At 45.7% G+C, this 19,318-nt stretch overlaps 1 protein-coding gene across 1 annotated transcript; it reads left to right on the forward strand.

Moving 5' to 3' along the window:
- The first annotated feature begins 284 nt into the window (after nt 1–284).
- On the forward strand, nt 285–8,667 carry LOC121586966 (cytochrome P450 4V2). Its single transcript, XM_041904071.2, has 11 exons — nt 285–600; nt 716–828; nt 1,079–1,164; nt 4,912–5,102; nt 5,212–5,281; nt 5,377–5,503; nt 5,762–5,938; nt 6,277–6,379; nt 6,562–6,696; nt 7,165–7,344; nt 8,338–8,667. The coding sequence occupies exons 1-11, from the start codon at nt 408–410 to the stop codon at nt 8,499–8,501; spliced, it is 1,539 nt and encodes a 512-aa protein (XP_041760005.1). The 5' UTR covers nt 285–407; the 3' UTR covers nt 8,502–8,667.
- The last annotated feature ends 10,651 nt before the right edge of the window (nt 8,668–19,318 follow it).

Raw genomic sequence — 19,318 nt, forward strand, 5'->3', positions numbered from 1 at the left:
GCTTATCCAATCATTGTGTAAATGAGACTGTAGTTGTGGTTTAGTTACCCCATGAGTCAATGTCAGAAGAGAAGAAAAGAGATGAGCCATAACAAAATAATTATTAACTACTACATGTACGCACGCACACAAGCACGCACACACACAGATTGTGTAATTGCCACGATTACACAGTCAACCTTTGTTTTCACATTACCCATCTCTATCCTTCCACCCCTCACTTACCTGCTGCAACCAACATGACCCAGTTTCTCACACTGTAGCTGCATGAGAGTCGAGGTTCCAGCACCCGTATGGTTAACTGTGCCAAAGGAGAAGTGCATAACCAGTCTAAAGTCCGTCAAAAGCTTCTCCGCATACAGATCAGAGGGATTTCACAACATAGCAGACTGCTGCATTAAACCAAGATGGAGATTCTGTCTGGAACACACATGCCGGGGATCATATGTCTGGTCCTTCTGATTGTTCTGTTGGCCTGCATCATGTACCATCCACTGAAGAAATACGTTCAGGACTGGAACGAGTTGAGGCCAATCCCTGGAGTGGAAGGAGCATATCCAATCATTGGGAATGCACTTCTTTTCAGCACTAATGCAGGAGGTAAGATCCTCTCCCGCGAGCTGTATTTAGGTTAGGCTATCTAATATTAATAATAATGATTAATTAATAATTAATAATAATACGCAATAATAGTATATTTTCTATTTTTTGGTAGATTTCTTCAACCAGATTATTGAAGGCACTAAGGAGTTCAGACATTTACCATTGCTGAAGGTTTGGGTTGGACCCCTGCCATTGGTGGTCTTATTTCATGCAGAGACTGTGGAGGTAATCGGCACACTGCTGGGACTTTTTACAACTTTTGTTACTGTTGACACTGACTGGATAATCATCAGATACCGTCAGAGATATAGCACATTACCTATCCATTCAGCATAACTTTAATGTTTAAACTTAATTTGGATCCCCATTAGCTGATGCCATGACAACAGCTAGTCTTCCAATCTTTAGTTAATTCTGGTCTCTTTTTCTGGCTCTGTTCTCATTGTCATGCTCATTTCATTTGTTCTCTTCCAAGGGGATTCTGCACAGTTCCAAACACATAGACAAGGCCTATTTCTATAGGTTTCTGCAACCTTGGCTGGGTACTGGCCTACTCACCAGGTAGGCCATTTTCCTCCTCCTTCCTTACCCCATTATCAAACACAGTGTTGGCATTGAGGACTTTAAACTGATTGCATATAGATTCCAATGTTGATTGCATCCCAAATGGCACCCTATTCCCTTTATAGTGCACTACTTTTAACCAGGGCCAATAGGGCTATTTTGTCACACCCTGACCTGTTTCACCTGTCTTTGTGATTGTCTCCACCCCCCTTCAGGTGTCGCCCATCTTCCCCATTATCCCCAGTGTATTTAGACCTGTGTTCTCTGTTTGTCTGTTGCCAGTTCGTTTTGTTTCGTCAAGCCTACCAGCGATTTGCCCCTTGCTCCTGTCTTTTTCAAGTTCCTGTTTTCTAGTTTTCCCGTTTTGACCATTCTGCCTGCCCTGACCCTGAGCCTGCCTGCCGTTCTGTACCTTGTCACACCACCCTGGATTATTAACCTCTGACTGCCCTGACCCTGAGACTGCCTGTCGTTCTGTACCTTTTGGACCCTGATCTGGATTATTGACCTCTGTCTGCCCTTGACCTGTCATTTGCCTGCCCTCTGTTTTTGTTATAAACTTTTGTTACTTTGACACTGTCTGCATCTGGGTCTTCTCCTGAAACGTGATAGTACGAACTGGCCATGACTGACACAGCAGACTCGGACCAGCTCTGCAACGCCATCTCCTCCCAAGGAGCCACCATTGGAAGGCACGAGGAGTTGCTTCGTGGTCTCATGGAAGGGTTCCAGACCTTGGCCGAACACCATGTCTGAGCGTTTAATACATCTGTTAGGCAGCCTACCACGACGGTAACCTCCCAGTCCCTCAGTAACCCGGCTGTTAGCAGCGCGGCCTCCCCGGCCACTCCGGTTTCCCAAGAACCCCGCTTCCCTCCCCCGGAACGCTTCGCTGGAGAGTCTCTAAGATAGTGTACCTCATCACGCTGATGTCCAGGATGGGCTACGGCAGTGTGGGAACAACAGTCGGCCGTATGCTTCAGTCTGGAGGAGTTCATGCAGGAGGTAAAGAAGGTTTTCGACGCTCCATTGTCCGGGAGAGAGGCTGCCCGGAAGTTACTCCAGCTTCGGCAAGAATCCCGCAGTGTGGCCAAAGTCGGGATCTGCCGGTAGTTCCTGGGCTGCAAGCTCGGATAGATGGGCGACTACAGGAGCGAAGGAAGGAGAGGAAGGATTCCACCTCGCCTCCGAGGCATCCCGGAAGTCCCCGACGGCTCCGTTGCCCAGAGAACCCGAGGCTACCCGAGTTCCCCTGAGAGTCTCCGAAGTCTTCCGATTCACCTCTTCCCGAGCCGATGCAACTAGGCAGAGCTAGGCTGTCTCCAGCCGAACGGCAATACAGGCTTCACACAAAGAGTTGCCTGTATTGCGGGACTACTGGTCATTTTGTGTCTACCTGTCCACTAAAAGACTAGGCTGACCGTTAGGAGCGAGTACTCTGGTGGGCCATACGGAAAAATTTTCCTCTCCCCTTACTCGCACCCTCTTTCATGCCATCTTGCCATGGGGGAACCAGTCAAAATCTCTCTGGGTACTCATCGACAATGGGGCCGATGAGAGCTTTCTGGACGCTACCGTGGCGTCCGAGCTGGGCATCTCTACTCAGCCCCTCTCCATTCCCATGGATGTTAGAGCGCTGGATGGGCGCTCTGTAGGCTGGGTCACCCACAATACCATCCCCATCAACCTACGAGTATCAGGGAACCACAGCGAGACGATCCAATTCCTGCTAATGAAGTCTCCTCAGGTTCCCGTGGTATTGGATTTCTCTTGGCTCCAGCGATACAACCCCTTTATTGACTGGTCTACTGGTGTCATCACGGGCTGGAGCCCGTTCTGCCACGCTCATTGCCTGAAGTCAGTGCAGCCTTCCCCGGGACATCTTCCTGGGGGCTCGGAAATAGCCTCGGACCTCTCCGCCATTCCCGCAGAGTACCAGGACCTCCGGTAGGTGTTCAGCAATGCCAGGGCGACTTCGCTTCCGCCGCACCGACCCTACGACTGCGGAATCGACCTTCTCCCTGGCACCACTCTGCCCTGGGGACGACTGTACTCGCTGTTGGGTCTCGAGACCAAGGCTATGGAGACCTACATTGAGGAATCCCTAGCTGCCAGGTTCATCCGTCCTTCTGCCTCCCCCACCGGCGCAGGGTTCTTCTTTGTGGAGAAGGAGGACAAAACTCTGCGCCCATGCATCGACTACCAGGGTCTCAACGACATCACGGTGAAGAAATGCTACCCGCTGCCACTCATCTCCCCTGGTCTTCGAGCCGCTCCAGCGGGCCAACGTGTTCTCCAAGCTGGACCTACGGAACACCTACCATCTGGTGCAGATACGGGAGGGGAACGAGTGGAAGACTGCCTTCAACACAGCCAGCGGTCACTACGAGTATCTGGTCATGCCATTTGGCCTTACCAATGTTCCAGCTGTGTTCCAGGCCCTGGTTAATGATGTTCTCCGTGACATGTTGAATCGGTTCATCTTCATCTACCTCGACGACATCCTCGTCTTCTCCCGCTCCGCCCAAGAACACGTACTCCACAACCGACTGGTCCTCCAACGCCTCATGGAGAAATGTGAAAGTGGAGAAATGCGAATTCCATCGCTCCACCATCCCCTTCCTGGGCTACATCATCACTGCAGGGAGTGTACAGATGGGTCCCGGGAAGGTGAGAGCGGTGGTGGATTAGCCCCAGCCTACGTCCAGAGTGCAGCTGCAACGTTTCCTGGGATTCGACAACTTTTATCGCTGCTTTATCCGGGGTTACAGCACCCTGGCTTCCCCCCGTCTGCACTCACCTCTCCCAAGGTTCCGTTCACATGGTCCCTAGACCTCAAACACCGTTTCACCACTTCTCCCGTCTTGGTTCATCCTGACCCATCCCGCCAGTTTGTGGTGGAAGCCGACGCTTCGGATGTCGGAGTGGGGGCGGTCCTGTCCCAGCGTTCGGCCCTGGACCTCAAGTTACATCCCTGCGCCTTCTTCTCCCATCGCCTCAACACCAAGGAGAGGAATTACGATGTGGGAAATCGTGAGCTTCTCACGGTGAAGATTGCGTTGGAGGAGTGCAGGCACTGGCTGGAGGGGGCGGAACATCCGTTCATTGTGTGGACAGACCACAATAACTTGGAATATCTCGGCACCGCCAAGTGTCTCAATTCCAGGCAAGCTAGATGGGCCCTGTTTTTCACCTGATTCAACTTCTCCCTCTCATACCGACCGGGATCCAAGAATGTCAAGCCAGATGCACTTTCACGCTGCTATAGCCTAGCTGCTACACCCCGGAATCCGAGACCATCCTTCCCACCTCGTGCTTGGCGACGGCACTCAGTTGGGGAATAGGAAAGCAGGTCCGGGAGGCGCAGCATTCCCAGCCGATAACCGGATGTTTGTTCCTGACGCTGTCCGCTCCTCAGGCCTGGAGTGGGCCCACTCCAGGCTTGCCTGCCACCCGGGCTCCCGTCGGACCCTGGCCTTTGTGCGACAACGCTTTTGATGGCCTACCATGGTTCCTGACGTCTCTGCGTCCGTCGCCACCTGCACGATCTGTGCGCAGAACAGGACTACTGACCTCTGCCTGCCCTTGTCCTGTCGTTTGCCTGCCCCCTGTTTTTGTAATAAACATGTGTTACTTCGACACTGTCTGCATCTGGGTCTTCTCCTGAAACGTGATATATATAAAGAATAAGGTGCCATCTGGGACATACTCCAGGTAATGTTCTCTCTGTCCTGACTCTAACAGCACAGGGGATAAGTGGCGTGGCAGAAGGAAGATGTTGACCCCGACTTTCCATTTCTCCATCCTGGCTGAGTTTCTGGAGGTGATGAATGAGCAGGCTGAGGTTTTAACACAGAAACTGGAGAAGCAGGCGGGAGGAGAGCCATTCAACTGTTTTAGCTACATCACACTCTGTGCTTTGGACATTATTTGTGGTGAGTGACTGATTTTGGAATGGCACTGTAAAATAAACTCTCCAAATCTGTGATCAAAATCATTTGTAATAAATGCCACATTGTTTCCTATTTTTTGCTTTGGTTTCAGAAACAGCAATGGGAAAGAACATCTATGCACAAAGTAACAGTGACTCTGAGTATGTCCGCAGTGTGTACAAGTAAGTAATAACATGTTAATAAACATGACAGTCTTATACACTGTCAACATCCTGTCTACATCCTGTCTGTTAGATTTACTGAGCTCTCTTTACAGAATGAGTGACATCATCGGCCGTCGCCAGAGAGCTCCCTGGTATTGGTCAGACTTCATCTACAGTCTGTTATGGGAGGGGAAGGACCATGACAATAGACTGAGGATCCTCCATTCATTCACTGAGAGTGTGAGTACATCTACTGAGGTCTTTAAGGTACTTATTGTATGTCCAACACTTTAGCGTTTGTGGTTTGGACTGCCAAAAATGATCATGCTAACAAAATGGTTATTACAATATATAACAGATAAGAAATGATTCCAGTTGATTGACTCTTGTCTGTTATATATTATAATAACCATTTTGTTAGCATGGCTATTGGCACAGATTTATTTTGAACAAAAATGAAATATAAATGTATGGTATTAATGTTTGTGTAATCTCCAGGTGATCAAGGAGAGAGCAGAAAGCATGGAGAATGAAGGTTCTGACAGTGAATCTGACCATGGTATCAAAAGGAGAAGACTTGCCTTCCTGGACATGCTGTTAAAAGCCACTGATGAGGAGGGAAATTACTTGTGCCATAGTGATATCCAAGAGGAGGTGGATACCTTTATGTTTGAGGTAGTGTAACAAAACCCACCACCAGTATGATCACACATTTAGCATGTGACTCCACTGAGTTCCTCGGCAATAGAACAAGACTTCACACTGTAAGTGGGATAGTTCCTCTTTGTACTTGAAATTACTACATGTACATTAGACAACTGCTCATAACCCTAATGCGTCCCAAATGGCACCCTATTCAACACAACCCTAATGCGTCCCAAATGGCACCCTATTCAACACAACCCTAATGCGTCCCAAATGGCACCCTATTCAACACAACCCTAATGCGTCCCAAATGGCACCCTATTCAACACAACCCTAATGCGTTCTTCTGAATGATTGTGTGTGGTTAGGGACATGACACCACAGCAGCCTCTATGAACTGGGCCCTTCACCTACTGGGATCCTACCCTGAAGTCCAGACCAAGGTCCAGGAGGAGCTCCAAGTGGTGTTCGGTAAATACACTCCTTCTTTTCATTCATATTCCTGTTCCTCTTCCCATTTGACAGTTGTTTTACATATATCCACGTCTCTCTGTCTTAATACTGCTTTACATTGATATTGATCTTCTCTCCTCTTCCGATGTGACCATTGTATTATAAAATACCATCCATATGTCCCTCTTTTTCCCACCCAGGTTCCTCCAACCGCTCCGTCACCGTCGACGACCTGAAGAGGTTACGTTACCTGGAATGCGTCATCAAGGAGACCCTACGCCTCTTCCCCGCTGTGCCCATGTTCGCACGCACTGTCAGCGACGACTGTCACATCAGTAGGTGGCAGCAGATTGTCCCAAAGTGCACGTTTACCTGTAAAACGCCAGCAGACTGAGATCCTCCCTGTTTGAAGCCATCTCAGTGAAACAGCTGTCAGGTCTGGCAGCCTGTTCTCCATTCATTCCGCTTTCCGTAAAAGCATTTTCTGATAGCGTAACACCAAGGCGGAAGCAAATGGGTGGATTTCACTGTTGTTCTGTCTCGTGTTAGTAATTCGGTCTTCCTTCTCAGGCTGGGCAAGCATCTGTTAGTCTGAGTTTGGATAAATGTCACTCTTTGCCAAAGGACTGAGTTTGTTTCCACTGTGTGACCAAGCAACACCCCTACTTAATACAAGTCAGTGTTTTACTGCAGGGAGTAAATATTGACATGATGATTCACGCAACTGTCAGCACAATGAGCCCACAGTTAGAAATTAATTACATGTAATTCCATGACTGATACTCAATATCATCCCATTGCAGATGGCTTTAAAATTCCTAAAGGAGTGAATGCCCTGATCATTCCCTTCGCCCTGCATCGCGATCCACGATACTTCCCGGATCCCGAGGAGTTCCGGCCAGAGCGTTTCCTAATAGAGAACAGCACAGGACGACATCCCTACGCATACATCCCCTTCTCCGCTGGACCCAGGAACTGCATTGGTCAGCTCAGGACATATTACCATTCATATCTCTCTCTCCTCTTAATATGGGTCTAATATACAAACCATGATATATCAAAAATGATGGCAATGGTACAGACACAGGGCAAGGACTCAAGTTGAATCAAAGACGCAGCTAAATGGTTTTGACCCACAGTCTGGCTTCAGGAAGTGGAAAAAACCCTGAAAGGAGAAGCTCAATTTAGGAGGGGTCACATTGCATTTAGGCCAACACTTATTATGAAACAGCTTCCTCACTTACCTCTTTTATGCTCCCATTCTCTTTAAGAGCCTGCTCTTCCTCAAGAATCAATCATCCATTTAGCGAGGAGGAGCAAAGGAGCACTGACTCTCCATCTCCTGAGAGGAGAGCCGCTGCCACCAATTAGCCTTGTCTCCCACACACTGAATGAGACAGATTGTTTCTCACCTCAAGATGATGGCAGAGAGAAAGGGAGAGAGATGGAGAGAGAGGACAGAGAGAGAGAGGAGAGGGAGAGCGAGAGAGAGAGAGACAAAGAGAGAGACCCACAAAAGCATTCCCACAAAAGCTGAATGAAAGAAAACAGTTCTCTGATTTTACAGCCAGATAGTTGTCTACTGTATGTCTGAAATCTGTCTTGCCTACTACTTACTAAAACTACAGACTGTGTACTAATACTACTACTTACTAAAACTACAGACTGTGTACTAATACTACATACTATTTTGAACTATTTTGATTATCAGCTGTTGTGAAACACCTGTGAGTGTGAAAAGACAATTCTCTTCCTCAATAGTGTGCAGCAAATTCTACTTGATAAAAATACGAAATTAGTATGACATCCTGGCATTTAAAGCATACTCAAATTTCAAAATTTCACATACTATAAAACTTTGTATTTTCGAATACCCAAAAAGCCTACTATTTAGAACGCAAGTATGGGTATTCGGAAACGGCCTATGTCAGTGTATGGTGTCCTCACATGCATGTCTGTATGTTGTGTGTCTCCAGGCCAGCGGTTTGCCATGATGGAGGAGAAGGTGGTGCTGTCTTCGGTGTTGCGTCACTTCTCTGTGCGGGCCTGCCAGAGCCGAGAGGAGCTGAGACCTCTAGGAGACCTCATACTCCGACCAGAGAAGGGCATCTGGATTACGCTAGAAAAGAGACAACGCTAGAGAAGAGAGCCTAGTGAAGAGATGCTAGCCTCCACCTGCAAACAGCTTCCACTATGGTACTTTGTCATGTCGTAATACATTGTTTTGTTGTAGCCTCTTTCTGAATCTTGTGTCAACATTATAGCAAGTGTTTTTTTAATAAACAAAATGATGTATGAAGGTTAAATTGTTGTCTTTAGTTGAATAAAGCAAAACAGAGGGATTCTGGCTAGATTTACATTTACATTTTAGTCATTTAGCAGACGCTCTTATCCAGAGCGACTTACAGTTAGTGAGTGCATATATATATTTTTTTCATAGATAAATATATTTGCTAAATCACTATGTTTCTGATCTAATGATTCAGCTCCAATGGCGACCCGTCATTCAGGGCAGGTACGGCAGAGCACTGTTTAGCAAAAAATAAATAATAATAATACAACATTATGTTATTTTGGCATTAATCCATGTCACATATCAGTTTGCATGGAGGCGAAAGAAACGCACACCTATTTAGGCAAGGTGCCGGCTAACGGAGTAGAACACCTATTTAGGCAAGGTGCCGGCTAACGGAGTAGAACACCTATTTAGGCAAGGTGCCGGCTAACGGAGTAGAACACCTATTTAGGCAAGGTGCCGGCTAACGGAGTAGAATACCTATTTAGGCAAGGTGCCGGCTAACGGAGTAGAACACCTATTTAGGCAAGGTGCCGGCTAACGGAGTAGAACACCTATTTAGGCAAGGTGCCGGCTAACGGAGTAGAACACCTATTTAGGCAAGGTGCTGGCTAACGGAGTAGAACACCTATTTAGGCAAGGTGCCGGCTAACGGAGTAGAACACCTATTTAGGCAAGGTGCCGGCTAACGGAGTAGAACACTTGAAAAAGAAAAGGAGCTCAGATATATATATCAGTTTGAAACAATGTAAAACATTTATATCATTTAGTTAATAAAGCTGCATACAAACATGGTCTCTTTTTTGCTTTCTTGAGTAAGGCAGCTCCAAAATGCAGGTTTTTCAGCCGAGCTCAGTGCTTTCTGTGGTGGTGGGGCAGCCAGTGGAAAATACGGAGCGTAAGGGTTGGTAATGTTCTTCAGTTGCGCTGTGATTGGCTCAGTGTTGTGTCACTCACAGGGACAAAATCTATGGGGAGAGCTCGAAAATTCAAGCCCCTTGGGTGCTGCCATAGAGTTACATTAGAAGTGCCCATCCAAGAAGGCTCAAGGTCATTGGCCACAGATAAAATGATGTCAAATCACGTTATATCTACCGTAGCTTTGATTAGACTGTGTCACGATCGTTATAATGAGTGGACCAAGGCGCAGCGTGATATGCGTACATCTCTTTAATAGTGTACTGATCAACACGATACAAATAACAAAAACAACAAAACGAAACGTGAAGTCCTCGGTCATACACAAACCTACACGGAACTAGATCCCACGAATAACAAGTGCACAAAAGGCTGCCTAAGTATGGTTCCCAATCAGAGACAACAAGCAACAGCTGATTTTCGTTGCCTCTGATTGAGAACCACCCCGGCCAACATAGAAACACATAACCTAGAATATGAACATAGAAAACGAAACATAGACACTACACAAAGAAACTAACACCCTGGCTCAACATACAAGAGTCCCCAGAGCCAGGGCATGACAGACTGATCATGTCAACATCATACTTTCAAAATCTTAGCTAGCAAGCTAGCAGTCATCATCATGAATGAAGTCGACAATCTACTGGCAAATCCTTTTTAATCCTTATCATATGAAGAGAAATGATGAAGAGGAATTATCGATAAAACGTATCGGTGCTCATTGGCCTTTGGACATAAACATTACACAACAAGATGGAAATCAAAAATTCCACAATGAGTGGTTTGGAAGGAATCAGTGGCTAACTGCAAGCATTGCAAAGCAATCATTTACATTTTAGTCATTTAGCAGACGCTCTTATCCAGAGCGACTTACAGTTAGTGCATACATTATTTATTTATTTTTTCATACTGACCCCCCGTGGGAATCGAACCCACAACCCTGGCGTTGCAAACGCCATGCTCTACCAACTGAGCTACATCCCTGCCGGCCATTCCCTCCCCTACCCTGGACAAATTGTGCGCCGCCCCATGGGTCTCCCGGTCGCGGCCGGCTACGACAGAGCCTGGATTCGAACCAGGATCTCTAGTGGCACGGCTAGCGCTGCGATGCAGTGCCTTAGACCACTGCGCCACTCGGGAGAGAGCCTAGCCTGCTATTCAGTGGAGTGGGTGTGTGGTCCAAGTCTGGGTTTAAGGGTCTCTTTACCAAACTTAAAAGGATAAACATTCAACATTGACATGCTGTCAATCCAGCATGATTTCTGCCGTGTTCAAAACAACTGGAAACTCGGAAGTCGGAAATATCAGACTTCAGTGAGTTCAAGACAACTGGGAACTCTGAAAAAAATGAGCTCCGACTGGGAAAAAACGTTTTCAACGGTCATCCAACTCGGAATTCCAAGTCAGGAACTCTGGCTTCTTTCTAGAGCTCCGACCTGAAGATCACTGATGTCATGATTCAACCTTGTTTTTTCTGAGTTCCCAGTTGTCTTGAAAGAACCATAAATCCAGAGAATGCTAGATTTTGATGACAAAGTTTGATGACAAAATCTGCCCAAAAAGGACCGCCGCGCCACCTTCCTGTTCAAGTGAGCACAGCACAACAAGGTGAGTCCAAAAATGTATTGTATGCTGCTGCATAAATGATGTAATATGCCAGGGAGATATGTACAGTGGGGAAAAAAGTATTTAGTCAGCCACCAATTGTGCAAGTTCTCCCACTTAAAAAGATGAGAGAGGCCTGTAATTTTCATCATAGGTACACGTCAACTATGACAGACAAATTGAGATTTTTTTTCTCCAGAAAATCACATTGTAGGATTTTTAATGAATTTATTTGCAAATTATGGTGGAAAATAAGTATTTGGTCACCTACAAACAAGCAAGATTTCTGGCTCTCACAGACCTGTAACTTCTTCTTTAAGAGGCTCCTCTGTCCTCCACTCGTTACCTCTATTAATGGCACCTGTTTGAACTTGTTATCAGTATAAAAGACACCTGTCCACAACCTCAAACAGTCACACTCCAAACTCCACTATGGCCAAGACCAAAGAGCTGTCAAAGGACACCAGAAACAAAATTGTAGACCTGCACCAGGCTGGGAAGACTGAATCTGCAATAGGTAAGCAGCTTGGTTTGAAGAAATCAACTGTGGGAGCAATTAATAGGAAATGGAAGACATACAAGACCACTGATAATCTCCCTCGATCTGGGGCTCCACGCAAGATCTCACCCCGTGGGGTCAAAATTATCACAAGAACGGTGAGCAAAAATCCCAGAACCACACGGGGGGACCTAGTGAATGACCTGCAGAGAGCTGGGACCAAAGTAACAAAGCCTACCATCAGTAACACACTACGCCGCCAGGGACTCAAATCCTGCAGTGCGAGACGTGTCCCCCTGCTTAAGCCAGTACATGTCCAGGCCCGTCTGCTAGAGTGCATTTGGATGATCCAGAAGAGGATTGGGAGAATGTCATATGGTCAGATGAAACCAAAATGTTAAAAACTCAAAGAATGCTGAGTTGCATCCAAAGAACACCATACCTACTGTGAAGCATGGGTTGGGGCTGTTTTTCTGCAAAGGGACCAGGACGACTGATCCGTGTAAAGGAAAGAATGAATGGGGCCATGTATCATGAGATTTTGAGTGAAAACCTCCTTCCATCAGCAAGGGCATTGAAGATGAAACATGGCTGGGTCTGGTCCTGGAGTGGCCTAGCCAGTCTCCAGATCTCAACCCCATAGAAAATCTTTGGAGGGAGTTGAAAGTCCGTGTTGCCCAGCGACAGCCCCAAAACATCACTGCTCTAGAGGAGATCTGCATGGAGGAATGGGCCAAAATACCAGCAACAGTGTGTGAAAACCTTGTGAAGACTTACAGAAAACGTTTGACCTGTGTCATTGCCAACAAAGGGTATATAACAAAGTATTGAGAAACTTTTGTTATTGACCAAATACTTATTTTCCACCATAATTTGCAAATAAATTCATTAAAAATCCTACAATGTGATTTTCTGGAATTTTTTTCCTCATTTTGTCTGTCATAGTTGACGTGTACCTATGGTGAAAATTACAGGCCTCTCTCATCTTTTTAAGTGGGAGAACTTGCACAATTGGTGGCTGACTGAATACTTTTTTCCCCCACTGTATACTGTAGCTAAGAAAGTCATACTAGGTGTATGTTGTGTAGTAAGCTGTTAGCTGTTGGTGGTGCACATGTAGCCTATAGCCTATTTTAGAGAAATGTCATTGAATATTGTCTGCTTATATGCCCCCTTTATTTATCCTACGGTTCTGACTTGGTGTACAGGGAGAACACTGTGAGAACGGCCCATGTTCTGAATTCTGTCGCTGAACAAATAGTTATATTGACAACGTCCATCCAAGTGCGCTCATTAATGTATTAATGGAAATTGCAGATTGCCTCTTATCCGCTCGTCGTCCTCTTATGCCATAGTTTGTACATCTCAATTCACAGTAGAAACCACATTTGTTTAAGCAAGTCAGCCATATCAGCTCAATTTTTTTTAAAGGTGGTAAATGAGGCTGAATTAACTGTTTCATTGCCAGACAAGGCTCCGATGATAGCCAGATATAGCAGTGGTAAGGATTCACTCCATGGTGCTGAAAAGAAAGCTCTGCTGTTGGGTCAGCTTTATGTAGGCCCTAACAGTTTGTGGGCACCGGTTGTCATCGTTATAGTGCAATTAATGTATTGTTTAATGTTGTGTTGTGTAGTGGCTTTGCTGGCATGCATCACATTTTCTGTTGTTGTTGAGTTTGCCCCACCAAGATTTATATGCTAAAATCGCCACTGCTCAGCTCTGAGATACTGGGTATTACCTGTAATGAATTCCATCATGATGGGCTTCAGATTGGCAGCACTGCCCTCCCTGGCTTTCCGATTCCCCCTTCATTTCCAACATCATTTGCAGGATGTCCAAGTAATAAAGCGACTGGCAGGAATCTTCAGTCATTAGTTGGATTCCAGGTTGTGAATGGCTCAGGTGAGAGCTGGCTCCTGGGAAACTGATCTGACTGAGCTGACTAATGCAAAATTCAGCAACACCAAACTTTACCACACTCTAATCACCAGGGTGAACATTTGAGGATTGATTAGTTCATTGGAACCCAACCAAACTGATCAAAATAGCACCCTCCTTCCCCCTTCTGAGAAGGCTTGTTTGAACTAGCGCAGGCTGTCCACCGTGGGCCAGTATTGCACCTCATCAGCAGTGATGTAGTGGTTAAAAACAATAGGTGGGTAAATTGATCGCCGGTCAGTGAAAAAAGCTCCCTATACTTTCAATGCACTTTTCCATAAAAGGTGGGTAAACTGATCGCCGGTCAGTAAAAAAAGCTCCCTATACTTTCAATGCACTTTTCCACAAAAGGTGGGTAAACTGATCGCCGGTCAGTAAAAAAAGCTCCCTATACTTTCAATGCACTTTTCCACAAAAGGTGGGTAAACTGATCGCCGGTCAGTAAAAAAAGCTCCCTATACTTTCAATGCACTTTTCCACAAAAGGTGGGTAAACTGCGTTACTTGCATTTACCCTCCATTACACCACTGCTCATCAGCTGTTCACTCTCCTCAAGGCAACAGATAGAGTGCAAGTCAGGGACCGTATCCACAAAGCGTCTTAGACTAGGAGTGCTGATCTAGGATCAGGTCCCCACTGTCCATGTGATCTTACTCATTGTGATTTAAAAGGCAAAACTCATCCTAGAACAGCACTCCCACTCTGAGACACACTAGCCCCGTTTATACCTGGTTCAAACGTGTCCTTTGTCCTGATCTTGTCCACATTCAGATTTTGCCCGTCATTTTTAGACAGGTGCAGACAATCCCTGCCAACGTCCAGAGGAAGTCAGGGACTCATTGTGTCTAGATATCTTACAAGTCTAGACAGATCTAGACAGTGAAACCATTTAAATCATCATTATTTCACCCCATTGACAGGTGGCACCATTGACTTGATGTCTCTTAAAATAAATAAATATTTGTTTGACAGAATATCTATCAAATAATTTGCATACAGGGAGGGAGCAGGAAATATTTTCAAAATGCGGACACAGTGGACGAATAAGAGACACATTTTAATACCATGTGTAAATGCAACGGCTTCTATGTGGGCACAATCAGAGTGTTGATGAGATCAGGACAAAGGACGAATGTTAGAACCAGGTATAAACAGGACTTTTGTGAATCCAGGCCAAGGGCTCCAGTCTTACTCATACCCCACTGGGCACAGACGTCAATTTAACGTCTATTCCACGTTGGTTCAACGTAATTTTATTGAAAGGACATGGAAACAACGTTGTTCAACCAGTGTGTGCCCAGTGGGACATGGACTGACTCAAATCAGCAAAAGATGAATGGGAGGAGCTGAGTCCCACAGTCAATCAATGTAATGGATTAGATTTAGTGGTTGATTTGATTTGATTTAATTTGATTTAGTGGTTGGCTAACATATTGCTGCTTCAAGGAAATATAAAGTTGACAACATTCCAGGTCCCTTTTTTAATGGATTTCTGGGACACTGTTGAAACAGAAGACAAGATCCATGGCCATGACGATGTTTACAGGACCGTATTCATTACGCCCATTCTGTTGCAAAACTGTTCCTAAATAGAAGCAAACGGAACGGGAAGGGGAGGGACCTGCCTGATTTTGTCCAATAGAGACTCTCGTTTTGCGGTTTGCTTCAATTTGGTTGTTAAACAGTCTACTGTTTCCGTAACGAATAAACCCCAGGTAGTGAAGTGATGCTCAGTAAAAGGCTGATTACTACAGCTTCTACAACATCCACTCCCCTAAAATAATGTGAGGCCCATTAGAAACCACTAATGCTCATTGGACAACTACATGATAACACATTGAATAGGGTCAGGTGTTATCATGTAGTTGATTTGTTCTAGAGATTAACACAACCTCAACACGGCCCCTTTGGTAAAATTAGATTAGTGCCAGACAGACTGCTGAAAGCACAGAGGAAAGAGATTGATTTACAGTGGAACATACAGCCTGATTATTTTTTAATGTGTTTGAAGGACAGCTCAGCTGGCTGAGCCGCATACGAAGAGGCCACAGCCTGTGATACTGAGTGGGTAGGGTAGAGTTCCCTATCAAATTGCACCCTATTCCCTATGTAGTGCACTACTTTTGACCAGGGCCCATACAGGGTGCCAATTGGGAGCAACCTCTGTGACCAGGATCCAGTGCTAGCTGCTGTCTGATTTGGAGGTATCCCATCTAGGAGATTACAGCAGATAACACCAGGACTTCAGTCTGCCTCATCAAACGCCTCTACCTACGGCTGACATGGCACAACGAGGGGAGATCAATGCCATCCAAAACATAGAGGGAGGATGTCAAATCTCCCGAAATAACTAGCTGGAATCACGCTCTCTGTCAATTGACTCTCCCTTATAGAGAACAATCTTCAAACTTTTAGTTCACAGGATTTTTAGAAATAGCAACAGCAGAGTTGTGAGAAGAATGTGTAACAGCGTTCGCAGCGTTATACAGGTACAGTGGGGAAAAAAAGTATTTAGTCAGCCACCAATTGTGCAAGTTCTCCCACTTAAAAAGATGAGAGAGGCCTGTAATTTTCATCATAGGTACACGTCAACTATGACAGACAAATTGAGAAAAAAAAAATCCAGAAAATCACATTGTAAGATTTTTATTGAATTTATTTGCAAATTATGGTGGAAAATAAGTATTTGGTCACCTACAAACAAGCAAGATTTCTGGCTCTCAACAGACCTGTAACTTCTTCTTTAAGAGGCTCCTCTGTCCTCCACTCGTTACCTCTATTAATGGCACCTGTTTGAACTTGTTATCAGTATAAAAGACACCTGTCCACAACCTCAAACAGTCACACTCCAAACTCCACTATGGCCAAGACCAAAGAGCTGTCAAAGGACACCAGAAACAAAATTGTAGACCTGCACCAGGCTGGGAAGACTGAATCTGCAATAGGTAAGCAGCTTGGTTTGAAGAAATCAACTGTGGGAGCAATTATTAGGAAATGGAAGACATACAAGACCACTGATAATCTCCCTCAATCTGGGGCTCCACGCAAGATCTCACCCCGTGGGGTCAAAATGATCACAAGAACGGTGAGCAAAAATCCCAGAACCACACGGGGGGACCTAGTGAATGACCTGCAGAGAGCTGGGACCAAAGTAACAAAGCCTACCATCAGTAACACACTACGCCGCCATGGACTCAAATCCTGCAGTGGCAGACGTGTCCCCCTGCTTAAGCCAGTACATGTCCAGTCCCGTCTGAAGTTTGCTAGAGTGCATTTGGATGATCCAGAAGAGGATTGGGAGAATGTCATATGGTCAGATGAAACCAAAATAGAACTTTTTGGTAAAAACTCAACTTGTCTTGTTTGGAGGACAAAGAATGCTGAGTTGCATCCAAAGAACACCATACCTACTGTGAAGCATGGGGGTGGAAACATCATGCTTTGGGGCTGTTTTTCTGCAAAGGGACCAGGACGACTGATCCGTGTAAAGGAAAGAATGAATGGGGCCATGTATCGTGAGATTTTGAGTGAAAACCTCCTTCCATCAGCAAGGGCATTGAAGATGAAACGTGGCTGGGTCTTTCAGCATGACAATGATCCCAAACACACCGCCCGGGCAACGAAGGAGTGGCTTCGTAAGAAGCATTTCAAGGTCCTGGAGTGGCCTAGCCAGTCTCCAGGTCTCAACCCAATAGAAAATCTTTGGAGGGAGTTGAAAGTCTGTGTTGCCCAGCGACAGCCCCAAAACATCATTGCTCTAGAGGAGATCTGCATGGAGGAATGGGCCAAAATACCAGCAACAGTGTGTGAAAACCTTGTGAAGACTTACAGAAAACGTTTGACCTGTGTCATTGCCAACAAAGGGTATATAACAAAGTATTGAGAAACTTTTGTTATTGACCAAATACTTATTTTCCACCATAATTTGCAAATAAATTCATAAAAAATCCTACAATGTGATTTTCTGGATTTTTTTTCCTCATTTTGTCTGTCATAGTTGATGTGTACCTATGATGAAAATTACAGGCCTCTCTCATCTTTTTAAGTGGGAGAACTTGCACAATTGGTGGCTGACTAAATACTTTTTTTCCCCACTGTAACTGCCAAAATAAAGTGCTTATGGTGGCCCAATGCCCTGTTAAGACACTTTATGTTGGTGTTTCCTTTATTTTGGCAGTTACCTGTACATTTCAAGTGAGGAGTGACTCAGGTTTGTGTTTTGATGAAAGAACAGCTACCAATGTAGGATCTTAATTGAATCACTATTTTGTTGCTGAGAATCTTCCTGCCCCACAGGAAATGTAGACAAGCTTTGTGATTTACATAAATGCACTAAAACACGGTTATATTAACAGTATTGCACTTTTCATGTAGCCTAATTTTGGCCAGCTAATAGCCTAACCACCAATCATGCAACATTATGGACTAAATGTTCAAATCCTGTTGTTGCAGGATTATTGTGTTGCGAAAATATAGGTCCAATTAAGATCCTACATCTGTAAATAGCTCCTATTGTCAATACCATTGACAGAACCAATACCATTGTCAATATTATGATTTACCGTATATCAATATTGAACCCTAACCTTTTGGCAGTTCGTTTAAAAAAGTATGTTCTTCATTGATAATATTCCCTCTTGGGATTCTTATTTCTGCTGAAGTCTGAATGACTTCCACAACTAATAAGTCCTGACTAAATGTTGTTAACTGAAGGTAATAGTGCTAGCCCAAGTGAAATGGAACCCTTTTTGAAAATAATATTTGATTTATGATAATTCTTTAAGCAATACAAAACATACAGACGCACACAAACATCACCCCTGCCCAGACCCACACCCCCATCTTCAGCGCCCGCGTTACTCTACGCCACATGGCCTCAAACTGCACCATTTTGTTTCTCTCCATCACCCGCGCACTTTCAACATTTCCATTATCACTCACATTCATGGTTGAGCACCTGTCAGTAGTGAGTTTTGTAATTGTTTTATTTAGCAGACGCTCTTATCCAGAGCGACTTACAGGAGCAATTAGGGTTAAGTGCCTTGCTCAAGGGCACATCGGCAGATTTTTCACCTAGTCGGCTCGGGGATTAGAACCAGCGACCTTTCAGTTACTGGCACAATGCTCTTAACCACTAAGCTACCATTCAACTCCTTCATCCCTCCAGCCCTCCAGCCCTCCATCCCTCCATTCCTCCATCCCCTCCATCCCCTCCATCCCTCCATTCCTCCATCCCCTCCATCCCCTCCATCCCTCCATCCTTCCATTCCTCCATCCCCTCCATCCCTCCATTCCTCCATCCCCTCCACCCCTCCATTCCTCCATCCCTCCATTCCTCCATCCCCTCCATCCCTCCATTCCTCCATCCCCTCCATCCCCTCCATCCCCTCCACCCCTCCATCCCCTCCACCCCTCCATTCCTCCATCCCTCCATTCCTCCATCCCCTCCACCCCTCCATTCCTCCATCCCTCCATTCCTCCATCCCCTCATCCCTCCATTCCTCCATCCCCTCCATCTCCTCCATCCCTCCATCCTTCCATTCCTCCATCCCCTCCATCCCTCCATTCCTCCATCCCCTCCACCCCTCCATTCCTCCATCCCTCCATTCCTCCATCCCCTCCATCCCTCCATTCCTCCATCCCCTCCATCCCTCCATTCCTCCATCCCCTCCATCCCCTCCACCCCTCCATCCCT

Source organism: Coregonus clupeaformis, chromosome 2 (genome assembly GCF_020615455.1).
Source record: "Coregonus clupeaformis isolate EN_2021a chromosome 2, ASM2061545v1, whole genome shotgun sequence".
NCBI lineage: Eukaryota > Metazoa > Chordata > Actinopteri > Salmoniformes > Salmonidae > Coregonus > Coregonus clupeaformis.